A 13,022-nucleotide genomic window follows, 5' to 3' on the forward strand; every position below is an offset into this window, starting at 1 on the left:
TCCCTGCACCACCTCCTGTTTGACAGAATTTTAAAAAGCCGTTCACCTTTTTTCTTTTAATTTCTTCCAAAGTATTCAGCCTCGTTTTCATGGAAACTCCTTGCCCAGTCATATTTTATAAGCTAAAGTAATGGCGAATGGAATAAATAGCCATGATAAAAACGTGACAAGCATTAGCAGGTGGGGGAACACACACAGCTGATAGTGAGTATGCGTGGTAGAGGCGGGGGGCCCCACGGAGCCACAGAGTCTTCCTTCTGAGATCATCCCGAGCTGGTGGGGGTCTGTCGATGTGTCTGCAGAGCCAGAGGATGATTCCAGAGAGATGACTCCCTGCAGGTTGGTTACCTCGCTTAGTTAGCTACACAATTCGCCAAGTTATCCCCTCCCCCTGAAAACACGGAGTAACAGATCAGCATTTTTCTTCATTCCAAGTTACACAGCTGTTGCGTGTTGAGTCACTCATCGCATACATCAAGACCAATGAAGTTCTGAAGTCCATGCTCTACCGTCTCATTGCACAGGCCATGAGATCCAGTGACTCACCTAAGGGTGGTCCTGGGGAGTCTGACGGGGGGAAGAGACTTGGTTGTCCCAGTGAGTGATCACACTGTAAACAGCCCCCACCATGTTGTCCCAGATTGCTGACTTGACCACAGAGCTTGCCGACGAGCGCTTCAAAGGAGACTCGGCCTGCCAGGTGCTGGAGAGTGAACAGGCTGAGCGGCTGCGGGCCCTCCGGGAGGCCCAGGAGGTGAAGGTATATGGCCAGGATTTGTAGGGGGGAGGGGGAGGGAGCTAAACTGTTGATGGGGTCTGGTTGGGCCTGCCCCCACCCACTTATATCTGGGCCTCCCCATAACAACATGTACAGGCTGACTCAGCCCCTGCTCAAGGTCCCCAGTGCAGCTGGGTCTTCCAAAGGCTGGGCTTTGGAGGTGCTCTAGATGAAGACAGTCCTCTCTATAAGGTCACCATGTATGGGGACTACACACTGGGTGACCAGTCTGGATTTGAGGGGGCCCCAGGTGAGATTGCCAGCCCAGGCTTCTATCTAGCTCCAGTTTAGACCTCAAGACCTTTCTTTCAGAGCAAGTATGAGGAAGTTCAGAAGAATCTGGGAGACGTGATGAAGCAGCTGGAAGAAGCCCAGCAGAAAATTCAGTTGAAGGACCTGGAAAGGAGTCACACAGGAGGAGGTGAGTCCATGGGGTTGGATGCTGATGGAGAAAGCTACTTCTATTTTTGAAAAAGCTATGTTTTATTCCATCCTTCCAGCCGTCCATCCATCCGTCCTCCCCTTGAGACTGACTGTGTGCTAGCTGCTGCACTGGGGACTGAGATTTTGGCAGAGCAAACGGGCACAGACTTTGCTGTGTTGGAACTTACAGTCCATTGGCAAAGAGAGACGTTAAACAGACATTCCAACAGCCCCCCCAAATAATAAATTATCAGTGTGACATAAACTCTCTAGTAATAATGTAAACGATGGTTAAAAGTAAGTGGTTCTATGGATAAGACATCTTTATATTTATGTGAATAGCTAGAACATAAATTTGGAAGGAAGCAGCTCAGCGGTTAAAATCTAGACTCTGTCTCTTACCAGGGAGGTGGCTCTGGGTAAAGAAATTACCGTGCCTTGGTCTTCCCGTCTTTCAGATGGATTTAGTCATAGGAGATGCACTGGAAATGTTGAGCACACACCTGGCCCAGAGCGCTGTTAGCTGGTGGTTTATCCTCCAGAGCATCTCTCCTGCTGGTGACGATGGCCCCCGGCTCACAGCCACCAGCTGCAGGGGCAGTGGCACTCGCTGAAGCACTGGCAGCAGAATCTGCTGCTGTCTTCACCTAAAAGTGGTGTTGGGCAGTTATTGAGCAAGTGGAGAGACGAGAGACCCCTGTATGTCCCAGTGTGTGTGTGCTCAGCAGAGCTAGGAGGGTCAGAGGTGCCATCTCACAACTTGCCTGGAGACTCAGGTCCCGGGTTGGCTGGGCACGGTGGCATCTTGATCAGCAACTCTCCGCAGCCCAGATGAATCAGGTGAGAAGGTGCCCAGTGGCTCAGCTTTTGTAAAGCATCAGCATAATTCCTTCAATGTCCCCAGGGGACTTATGCCCTAGAAACGTCAGGGACACTCCAGAGGGACAGAGGCAGGGGGTGACAGACATGAGTAAAAGAGCATATTCTTTCCTCCAACTCTTTTTCCTCCCATCTCGGCTGCCCTGAGGGCAGCAGTTCACCGGGAGGTGAATACAGACGAGCCTGAGGCCCTCTGATACAGGAGACCACCGAGTAGGATGTGCGCACAGAGTGGGGGTGGATTGCCCAGAACGGCTCCTTCACACCAGAAGGATGTCAGCCGTGGTTGCTTCCCGACTGTGATTTATGTCTAAGCACTTCTCGTCACTTGATTTTCTGTGGAAAGATATGGGTGTTGAATAGTAGGGGAAAATGTGCTTCGTTCGCGAGCGTATTCATCACCATGCTGGATGGGCTCTCCACTCTAGACGTTCCTTCCAGAAACCAGCCCACAAATATTTTGCTTTTCATTAGGAAAGTAATACATACTCATTATAGAAAATCTCCAAGATATAGGAAATTTGAATGAAGCAATAAAACACTTTAACTACCACATTGCAATGCCACCACAACTTCCTCTATGTATTATGTTGGAGTATGAATTATTTTTAAAAATGTTTTTCCCTCTATGCATGGTTAAGTACTTAAAGAGAAACTTCCATCCAGCACTGAGTTGGACCTGCAGGTTCCCGAGAAGAATTTTAGTTGAGTCCTGTTCTCAAAACACTTGTGATATAAATGGGGAAGGTCAGAAAAACCCAGGAAAAATGCTAGTAGATGATGAAGTAATGAACTGTATGCACCCATGAGTAACACCCATGAGCAGGGAGGTTGGCGATCCCCTGATGAAGGGGTAGCACTAGTTTTGTGACCCACCATTCACTCTGTAGAACACAGAGCGAGTGTGTGTGCCCATTTTTATATTCACCTATCCAGCCATCCTAACATCCATCCATTCATCCTCCTAACTAAGGAGTGTGTTGCACTGATGATGCAAGACATTGTGGTAAGCCCTGGAAGCATAGTGAAGGACAAAGACAGTTTGGCCCCTGTATGACTGAGTCTTACGGAGAGATTTCTGAAGGTTCACTATGAGAGCCCTCATCATTCTGGTTGACCTTTCTAGGTCTTTAAAGTATTTTCCCCTCCACTAGATTCTTGAAAAATTGGCTTCTTATTCATTTTATCATCCCTGTGCCTGCCATGGAATGGTGTGCTCAATAAGTGTTTGGCTGTAGGGAAGGTAGAGGAAAGAGTATAGGATAGATAGTTGGATACTTGGATGACTAGAGAGACAGGATGGATGAATGGATGATGGATAGAGATATGGATGGATGGATGGATGGGTGGACAGATGGACGTATGGATGGATGGACAGATAGACATATGGACAGACAGACGGATTGATGGATGGATGTGTACATGGAGAGAGAGAGAGAGTACGGTCTCTATCTTACTCTCTCCACTTGGGGGATTTTTTTCTGCAGTTCTGTTACCTCAAGGGACATTACTCTTTTATTTGGACAGTCAAGAAATAATACCTTTCTCCTGTATTCCTCAAGTGAGACCATCTGATATTCTTATTTATCCTTCTGACTGATTCACTGAGCATAATGCCCTCCAGCTCCATCCATGTTGCTGTGAGTGGCATGAATTTATCTGGACTAGAGAATGGTGTTCCATTGTGTAGCTACATCACACCTTCTTGACTCACCTTGTTATCTGGGGACATATAAGTTGTTTCCATAACTTAGCTACTGTAAACAGTGTTGCCATAAATGTAGGGGTGTAGGTTTTCCTTCTGAATTACTGTTCCTGTGTCCTTTGGGTAATTCCTTGGAGTGGAATTGCTGGGTCACATGGTAGCTTCATTTTTAGTAATATGAGGGACCTCCACACAGCTTTCTGTAGTGGTTGGGCCAGTCAAATAAGGAATTGGGGAACAAAAAGAAAAAACAGACAAGTACATCAGTGACATTCAGCGGGGCAGGGGAGGGAGAGAGGGGGATTACAACAGGAACAAGGAAGAACACTAGGGACTATGGTGACGGTGACCCTTCATTAGTGCTTATTGGTTTATTTGTTAATCCAACCACCAGTCACTGATTAGATATTCTGCCACCCACTGTGGTTGGTCAGTAGGATAATTCCTGTTGGTAAACTTGTATCAACATCGGGAGAATCTTCTGCCTAAAACTCTTCTGGTGGGTGTTGAGGACCCATAAATGACTAGTCGTGCTCCTTGCCCTCAAAGATTATGGATGCCCTTGGGAAAATAAAGGTACATGTACAGTTCTAGAGAAGTTGAACTTTCTTAAACAACCAAGTTTAGGACAGTAAGCGGTCAACAACTTGAAGCGACGAGAGGTGGTCAGGATAAGCTGCCTGGAGGAGTTGTTTTTTTCCCTAAGTTTGAACTTAAACCAGGCTTTCCTAACCTGAAGTTCAGTATTGATTCATGGGAATGCTATCTCTCCTTTTTTTTTTTTTTTCAAGATTTATTTATGCATACAAGAACTGGGGTACAGGCCAGAGGTGCAGGGGGTGAGAGATTTCACCAGAGACAGAGTGGGGAGCAAAAGAGACAGATTGACTGAAATGCACTGATGAGGGGAACAGCAGTTGGGTCAGGAGAGGTCTGCCATGCCATGTGGGTCACCTCCCTCGCTGGGATAGAACTCGTGTCATGGTGGCTGCAGAGAGCTTCATAGTGCTGCGCTTTAACTCACTGTGCCACCAGGGAGAGCCTGGGGGCTCTCTTAAAATATGAAATTGTGTACAAAGAGCTGAGGAAATGGAAGTGAGCCACCTTGCCTCACCTAGCCTTTCCCCTTGCCTCCCTGACTTTGTGTTGAGTAACAGCTGATGAGTGGCAGATGCGTTTCGACTGTGCTCAGCTGGAGAATGAGTTCCTCAGAAAGCGTCTACAGCAATTTGAGGAGAGGTTGGACTCCGAGTTGACCTCCAGGAAAGAGCTGGAACAGAAGGTAAGAGGTAGTGGGTAGTCTGGACACAACTGTGCCAGAGAATGGGCGGTTTCTATCTCCACTGTGAGTGACCACAGTGTTGGCTGACCAAGCAGGGAGAAAGAGAACTGGCCATTTCAAGTGTTTGCACCCCACCACAACTCCAATTTCTGGCCACTGCCAGGATATGCAAAATAGCAAACTACTCTAGGGAGGAATACTCTATGGTATAATGAATATGAACATTAACTTAGGATTGTTGAGTTCCAGTCACATTTCTACTTTGACCTTGTGAGAATCACTTTCACTTTTGGATCTCCTATTTCTTACCTATAAAATGATTGCAATCTGCTCTTAAAATAGCCACGTTTTACCCATTCCCATTCCCATTATTCTAATCTCCCACTGCCAGCCCTCATCTAGAACAGAGCAACAGCCTTCCAACTGGTTTCCCCTCCACCAGACAGCAACCAAGGGATCTTCTGGGGTTTCTTGCAGCTTTTTCTGTTAATTCCAAATGATGTGTAACTTCCATGGGATGTGTAAATTTTAAATGTGAGCTTATCTTTAGCAGCCTCCCTCCCCTTTGCCCCCCTTAATAGTAGCCCCAGGTGGTCTGCATGATGGAATGTTTTTTTTTTTTTTCCTTCTGACTCTAGGTGAATTGTTTTGCATTTAGCTGGCTTTTGTTTTTTAATATTTTAATATTTTTATTTATTTTAATATGAGTCCTGCTTGCAGGGTTGTTATATATTCCTCTAGAAAAAGGCACTTTTGCACTTCCACAGTAGCCTGAGATTATGCTAAATGCTCAGTTTCACGTGTTTGCAACACAAGAAAGTGTTGATTTGAGTTCTGAATCCACAAGAGCGATGGGCCTGGGGTTTCCATTTCTTTCTTCCCTACCTTGAGTCAGGGTGGCAGCCACATTGTTACCACCTTCCAGACCAGCGGCTGCAATTTCTTGCCGCCTCTCACTGAGATGTGACTCTTTGTGAATTGACTTAACACAAGGATCTTCATTCCAACCCCCACTTTCCACGGGCACACTGAGACACAGCCTCTATCCTTGGGAGCACTTCTGGATCTCCCAACCATCCCTCTTGTCCTCCCTACCTGCCGTCACTCTCTACCAGTAATGCTCTTGTTTTATGTTCTGTGCTTTTCTGATATCCCCAGATTGTCTTTGCTTTCTTCAAAGGGCAGCTAGACATTCCAAACATGATGTATCTATAGCATCTCAAAATCTGCATAGTAATAGTTCAACATCTTTGCATGTCTTGCACCATCTTCTGTTGGAGACCACGCCAGATATCAAAGTCCAGCTCTGACAGGTGGCTGGTCAGGGGTCCTTTTCCTGAAGGATAAGGTGGCGTTGGCGAAATGAGCAATTAAGGCAGACACTGACACTCTAGCTGGTGCAAGTATCTCCTGCCGAAAACTTCAGCAGTTCTTTATTTAAACAATTTCCAAGCAGTGAGATTACATCAGTATGGGCACTGAAGCAAATCTTTAACAATTAATTTCCATGGCTACACCAAAACTTTGTAATTATATGTTTCAAAGTTGTTCTTTTGATCATAGAAAGAAAACCACCAAAAACAATCAGCGTCCCCATTTTTTCAGCATGATCAATCATTCTAGTCAGCATCTCAAATAAAGCAGAAAGTCTTTAAGTTCTCCTATGAATAATCCTTTCCCAGGTTCCAAACTGTTCCAGGAGGAAGTATATCCTAATTTATAAAGACAATCTACATTCTTGATTTATGCTAAGGTACTTTTCTGAGAAAATCATTGTCAGTTGTTAAACATTTTGTAACCAGTTCTCAATGCCCAATTAGGCCACACACACACACACACACACACACACACACACACACACAAAAGGAGGGCCAAGAATTGCTTGATGTTCAAATACAACTGCTGTTAGCCAAGAACAAGTACAAGGTAGTTCAGTGAGCATTGCTATGGAGGCGCCCCTTACTGTGTCTTCTTGGGAACCAGAACTCCCCTTTGTATATCTTCTGGGGAACCAAGCAGCCTCCATCTTCTCGGGAGTCTCCCCCATTGCCCAGACCTTGTCAAAAGATAGCATGGCTACGTAGCATAGCCTACGTCAATCTTCAACCACCACAAATCTGCTGTACAGACTGGTTCTTTTCTAACTAGTCTATAATCTAACCAGTGGTGAGCTGGTAAATAAATGTAAGCCCTGATACCAACCACTAATTGCTGTGATTTAAATACTCCCATCACAGCCAATTTCAGATTCCAAATGTGATGCCAGTAAACATGGAGTTGGGATGGGATGGATGCAATCAGCATCCTTAAGTCAAATCACTATAAATCAGCTCGAAGTCCAAACACACTTCAGTTGTCTTTTTCAAAAGACTGTTTTTTAGATCACGTTAAAGTTAACAGCAAAATTGAGGGAAAGGTATAGGGATTTCCCATGCACTCCCAGCTCCTACTAACACCCTTCACCAGAGCGGGACATTTGTTACAGCTGCTGAACCTATACTGACACATTGTCATCATCCAAAGTCCTTAGTGCGCATTCTGGCTTGTGCTTGCTCTTGTACACCTCATAGATTTGGACAAACATACAGTGGCATGTGTCTACCATGATAGTTTCCTAGCATAACTTTGCTGCCTTAAAAATCTTTGTGCTCTGTATGCTTACCCTTCCCTCCCCACCACACCTGGTAACCACCGATCATTTTGCACTCTATAGTTTTGCCTTTTTCAGAATGTCAAACAGTTGGAACCGCACAGCTGCCTCCTTTTAGACTGACTCCTCTCACTTAGCAATTTCCATTTAATTCCCTTCACGACTTGACAGCGAATTTCTTTCAAGTGCTACATATACCGTTGGTGGGCTATATTACAGTTTATTTGTCCATTCACCTACTGAAGGAATCTCAGTTGCTTCCAAGCTTGGCAGTGATCAGTAAATCTGCTGTAAATTATGTACAGGTTTCTCTGTGGACATAAATTTCCATCCCCTTTGGGTACGGGAGCACAGTCGCTGGATTGTATGGCAAGAGGGTGTTTAGTTTTATAACAGCCACCAAACTGCCTCCCAAAGTTGCCCTGCTGTTCGGCATCTCCCTCCACCCCCCCTCTCCACCGCCCCAGAAGTTCTGCTGTGGAGACCTCTCCGCGTGCTCCCTGCCCTCTGTGTGGTTTGGGAAGGTCAGGTCTCTGGGCTATGTTCAGCTGAACTTGTTTTCTGATTTTTAAGTTTGAAGAGATTTGTTTTGGATAATGTGTCTTTGTTACATAGGTCTTTTATCAATATTTTCTCCATCAGTGTCTTGTTTCATTCTTTTGATAGTGTCTTAGGTGAGAGCAGAAATTTTTAGTTTTCATAAAGTGCAGCTCATCCATGCTTCCCTGGCCACACCTTTGGGATCAAACCACAAAAAAATCATTTCCAGACCCAAAGCTCTCACCTGTGTTTCTCTGGGAACTCTACCAGTTTAGCTTTTTACATTGAGGTCTGCAATCCATTTGGAATTAATATTTGTTGTGAAGTGGGTAAAGTCAGTATCTAGAGTCATTTTTTTGTGCATGTGGATGCTAGCTTGTACCAGCGACGTTTGCTGAAGAGGCTCTTTTCTCCTCTGCTTTGCCTTTGCCCTTTTGTGAAAGATCAATGGACTGCATTTCTCAGCATCTATTTCTGGTTTGGTCTCTATTCTGTTTCATTGCCTCTTTTTCCCCTTTCCTAAAAAACACCTTATTTCATCTCACCCATGGGCCATGCCACTTGCTCTTCTTAAACTCCTCTTTTCTCTCCCCTGCCTCGGCATCTTCAACTACCCTTAAGATCTCAGCTCAAATGTCACACCGTCCAGAAAGTCTTCTCTGGCACGGATTGGGTCAGGTACCCCTAAGTTGTTTCCTCAAATGTAAGCTTTATCATGTTGCACTGTCATTACCCACCTATTTCTCAATCTCTCCCATTTGAGGCCAGTGCTGGGGCGGTCAAGGTCATGTCTGCCAGTCCTACCATCATCTTTATCTCCTCATTGTGAGGAGAAAGTATCACATGGTCACCTCGCAGAGCTGGGCCAGGGCAAGAGCACATTAAGTTTATCAACAATGGAAGCAAACTTCAGTATCCTCCTCAGTGGTGGTTTCAGTGTGGCCTCTAAGACGGACACCATGTTGTGGTCAAGGGCCACCTTGAGCTGTGGATAAACACAGAAGGGCCACTGTAGAGAAATAGCCCGGTTTCTTTAACAACAAATTACAAAGTTGGGTCAGTTTCCCCAAGGAAGGAGAATATTCATGCTACATTAAAAAGTAATAAAACTGCAACCTTTTCTGAGCAGCAGAATATAAGAAAACATCCCATTTGCCTTCAAATACTGAATTTAGAATTACAGGCTTCATTAACTCAGTGTTTTGCTTATTTAAAGCAATTCTTTAATGAGGCAATTTTTTTCAAAGCGAGTGTGCTGAGTTGCCCTCTCTTGCAGATCTAAAGTAGGACATTTGGGCGGGTGATCCTGGAGGCAGATGCAAGAGGCTTTGCTTTTCTGTTTGTTTACCGCCATGTGCATTTCTGTGTAGCCAGCCCATCTCAAGTGCCATTTCCTGCGCTAACCTTTAAAGCCTGTCTGCAGGGTTTCCTGGTCAGATTTTCTGGGTGTGCCATTTTGGCTATTTCAGAGCTAATGCTCATGGCTAATCATCATCCTACTCCACAGATTATGCCAGCCGATAGGGCTACTGATGTTACCAAACTCAAGGGGCGGTCACGCCGAAGTGGGGCTTGTGAAACATCCATGCATATGTTTGTGGAAGGATTATTGAGGAAAAGTGAATACCACCCAGGAGGTGAATGGAATTACTCTCAATTACTTTGGAGCAAACGAAGGGTCAGACAAGTAGCTTCTTCAAAGTGACGCAGGCAGAATGTGGCCAAGACAGGTTCTCTCCTATCTGGTCTTTTCGAGACAGGCGTCTGGTCTTTTCCATGGTACTCAAAGGGGAAGTGGCAGCTGCTTGAAAGAAAAAGTAGGAAGTTCGTTCTGTTTCAACAGTGGGCCAATTCGTTTCGTTTCTCCCACAGTTCGGGGAGCTGCAGCACGCTTATGAGGACACCAAGATGGCGGCGCACCAGCTGAAGCGGAAGTGCCGCCATCTGACCTGCGAGCTGGAGGACACGCGCCTACAGCTGGAGAGCCAGCAGAGCCGAAACCATGAACTCGAGAAGAAGCAAAAGAAGTGAGTCACGGTCGAGCCGGCCAGCACCTCGCTGCCGGGGTGGGCTGCGTTGGGCAGGGCCTTCTGGGGTTTCTGGGTTCTGTGCATCAGCGCCCTCCCTTTTGCCAGGCGCCGTATCCATGGGCTTACACCCTCGTTCTGCCCTGGGTTTCCACTCGCTCCTTTCACTCATTCTTGCAAGGTTCTTCCAAGAATCTAGCTAGGAGAGTCTTTTCCGTTCTGCAGGCTCATGTCTATCACCACGTGACCATGTGGCTTTGGGGAACTTTCTTGCCTTCTCTGGGTCCCAACCTTCCCATTTATCAAGTGAAGTCTGTTGTGGAAGGCAAAGAAAGCCTAGTGTGGTTTAGGAGCCCAAGTGTTGCTGTTTTTACCCCTCTCTTTCTAGCTCCAAGTTCTGATTCCACTCTGGCCCGTGAGTTTCTTTCTAGTTGTGTGACCTTGGATGAATCGTTTAACTCTGCAGTTAAAGTCATTAAATAGCCTCACATTCATTCTTTCTCCTTAGATTGGAGGGTTTGGGGAAGGGTGGGTGAGGGGAGGGGATGAAATGTCCCCTTGTGGTGAGGACTAAGTAGCACAGTTGCTATTATCTGTGAAAACAGGGCCAGAGAATGAGGAGGAAGCCACTGCTATTCCCGTTTAGGGCTTAAATTCTCAGGTCAGGTAAGCAGTTCTGGTGAGGACTGGCCTTTGTGTAGAAACAAGATGCCCCTCGGATTTGCTCGCTGATGCCCACACTTGGGCTGCCCGTCAGGTTGTGTGCCCAACAGCCAATGGCTGAGCCTGGGTTAGAGTCCAAGTTCATGCTCAAGAAGGGATTTTTATGTGAAACTTAAGTAGCTGAGATGCTTTTATCCCTGGGCGCCTTGGCTGTGTGTGAAGTTCTTCAGTTCACTTTGTGAGGGTAAAGAGGTCCTGTGTGAGCCAGGCAAGTCCTAATGCCGACTTCATATGCAGCCAATAGATGAAACACAGCCTCCTTTAGGAGGGCCAGGATAAAATACAGAAAAGTACTCTCATGTGCGCTAGGGACATGGTTTTGCTGAGAGCACCACTTTTTCAAGAAAGCTTAATTCCAAGCTAAATTATATTTCTATAGGAGTGGCATAGATTTTGAGCCTAATCTGTGTTAAATATTGTTTCTTTCACTTAACCTTGAGCTTTCTGATCTGGCTTTTTCATCTGGAAAAAAAAAAAAAACTTTTAGAGGTTGTTAACATACTCCCCAAATGAGAAAGATTTGTTATCTTCTTATTGATATTTAACTGTTTTCTTCTCTCCTTCCCATGCGTGTTCAGGCTAAATTTTGCCCTTGCAGTGGGGAAATAAACTTAGTCCTACCTTTGTCATTTACTGTACGATCTTATCAAAAGTGACCACCTCTTTGGGCCAGAGAGGAGCCCTAGACCTTAAAGAAGCCCCCAGAGAAGGGGTCCGACAAATGCCTATAAATCAGAGAAGTGAGGACTCAGTGTCTCCCAGGTGTTGTGAGATAGGACAGTATTGGCCCGCCCTCTCCCTTTCTCAGGGCCTTGTGGAGAGTCTCCACTAGGAGAAGGTGCCTGCCCCTGGCGTCTAGGCAATCGGAAAATTGCATCTTTGGTCTTTTACTCAATCCTTTGGGCAAAAATGCCCTATTCCAGGTACTGAGGAGCCTCTGAAGCACCCCAGAGGAACCCCTAAGTCTTCATACTTAGCATTTTGGCAGGTTGTCTGTGAGGGCAATAGAAGGCTGACTCTAATGGTGGGAGTTGAGGTGGGCCTATTGTGCAAGATCTCGAAGCTAGCAGTAGACATCCTCTAAGGGTAATCAAATTGTACACATGGCTTCCTCCTTCATGAACGGAGCCCAGGAGGGAATGATATGAACACACTGGTGGTGTTTCCAATCCCACTGTGGCTTCTAAGTTCAGAGAGACCCAGAATGGCTGCATTTAGAGTTGACTCTTACTGCCATGGCTACCCCACACATCACAATGTTCTGTGAGGCATGATGGGATTCCCAGCTTGCCACTTGGGATAACCCCTGTGTGGGCTTGCTAAGCCTACACTTGTAAGTGGGAGCTGGACCACAGAGGCCCACTCTAAGCGGAGTGAAGAGTGTGTTCAAACTCACCTGGCCTTGAGTAACTGGTTAATCATTGGGTCTAGAAGTAAGGATCCGTAGGAGCCAGCCTTTGGCATCAGGATCTGTTAAGCCAAGGACTCCTTTGAAACACTAGTCCCTGTCTGGCTCCCAGTGTTCTAGCCCAGCTGTTCCAGAGTAGAGGCAGGTGGGAGGGACTGACCAAGACAGGAGAGAAGCAGAGCACAGGCCTCCTCCTACCTCTTTGGAATTTGGGGCTGAACCACACCACCTCTCTGAACTTCAGTTCTTTTGCTAAATTGTTCGGAGGACCGTGTGGACCCAGCCCAGAACCTGGCCCTTTGGGACTCGGATCATTGTCATCATCACAATGTTGTCATTCAGAATCAGCCAATAGTACCTCCTGAGTGACATCCCCAGGAGCCAATCAGAGAGCTCCTGGGCCATTCTAACAGTGGGGCTTCCTTACAAACCCAAGATTGCCTTTCTCAGTCTGAGTCTAGGCTTTGAATGACCACCTAGTGTAAAGAGAGCTTGGATGATCCTGTATCATGGGAGATCTTTTTCTCACCCAGCCTAAATCTCATCCCAGTTTGGCCATTCTGGCTTCAGCAAGTAGCCTGGAGCAGTGCAACTTTCTGTGTGGACT

General features: G+C 46.2%; 1 protein-coding gene across 1 annotated transcript in view; it reads left to right on the plus strand.

The window, feature by feature from the left end:
* MYO18B (myosin XVIIIB) overlaps nucleotides 1-13,022 on the plus strand; it is a 230,720-nt gene that overhangs the window by 113,723 nt on the left and 103,975 nt on the right. Inside the window, exons 25-28 of the mRNA XM_004690853.1 lie at nucleotides 641-760; nucleotides 1,091-1,199; nucleotides 4,943-5,067; nucleotides 10,130-10,284. Of these exons, the coding sequence (XP_004690910.1) occupies nucleotides 641-760; nucleotides 1,091-1,199; nucleotides 4,943-5,067; nucleotides 10,130-10,284 (509 nt within the window). The remainder of the gene's footprint in view (nucleotides 1-640; nucleotides 761-1,090; nucleotides 1,200-4,942; nucleotides 5,068-10,129; nucleotides 10,285-13,022) is intronic.

The sequence above is a fragment of the Condylura cristata genome, unplaced genomic scaffold, assembly GCF_000260355.1.
Source record: "Condylura cristata isolate star-nosed mole 26May11 unplaced genomic scaffold, ConCri1.0 scaffold00029, whole genome shotgun sequence".
Classification (NCBI taxonomy): domain Eukaryota; kingdom Metazoa; phylum Chordata; class Mammalia; order Eulipotyphla; family Talpidae; genus Condylura; species Condylura cristata.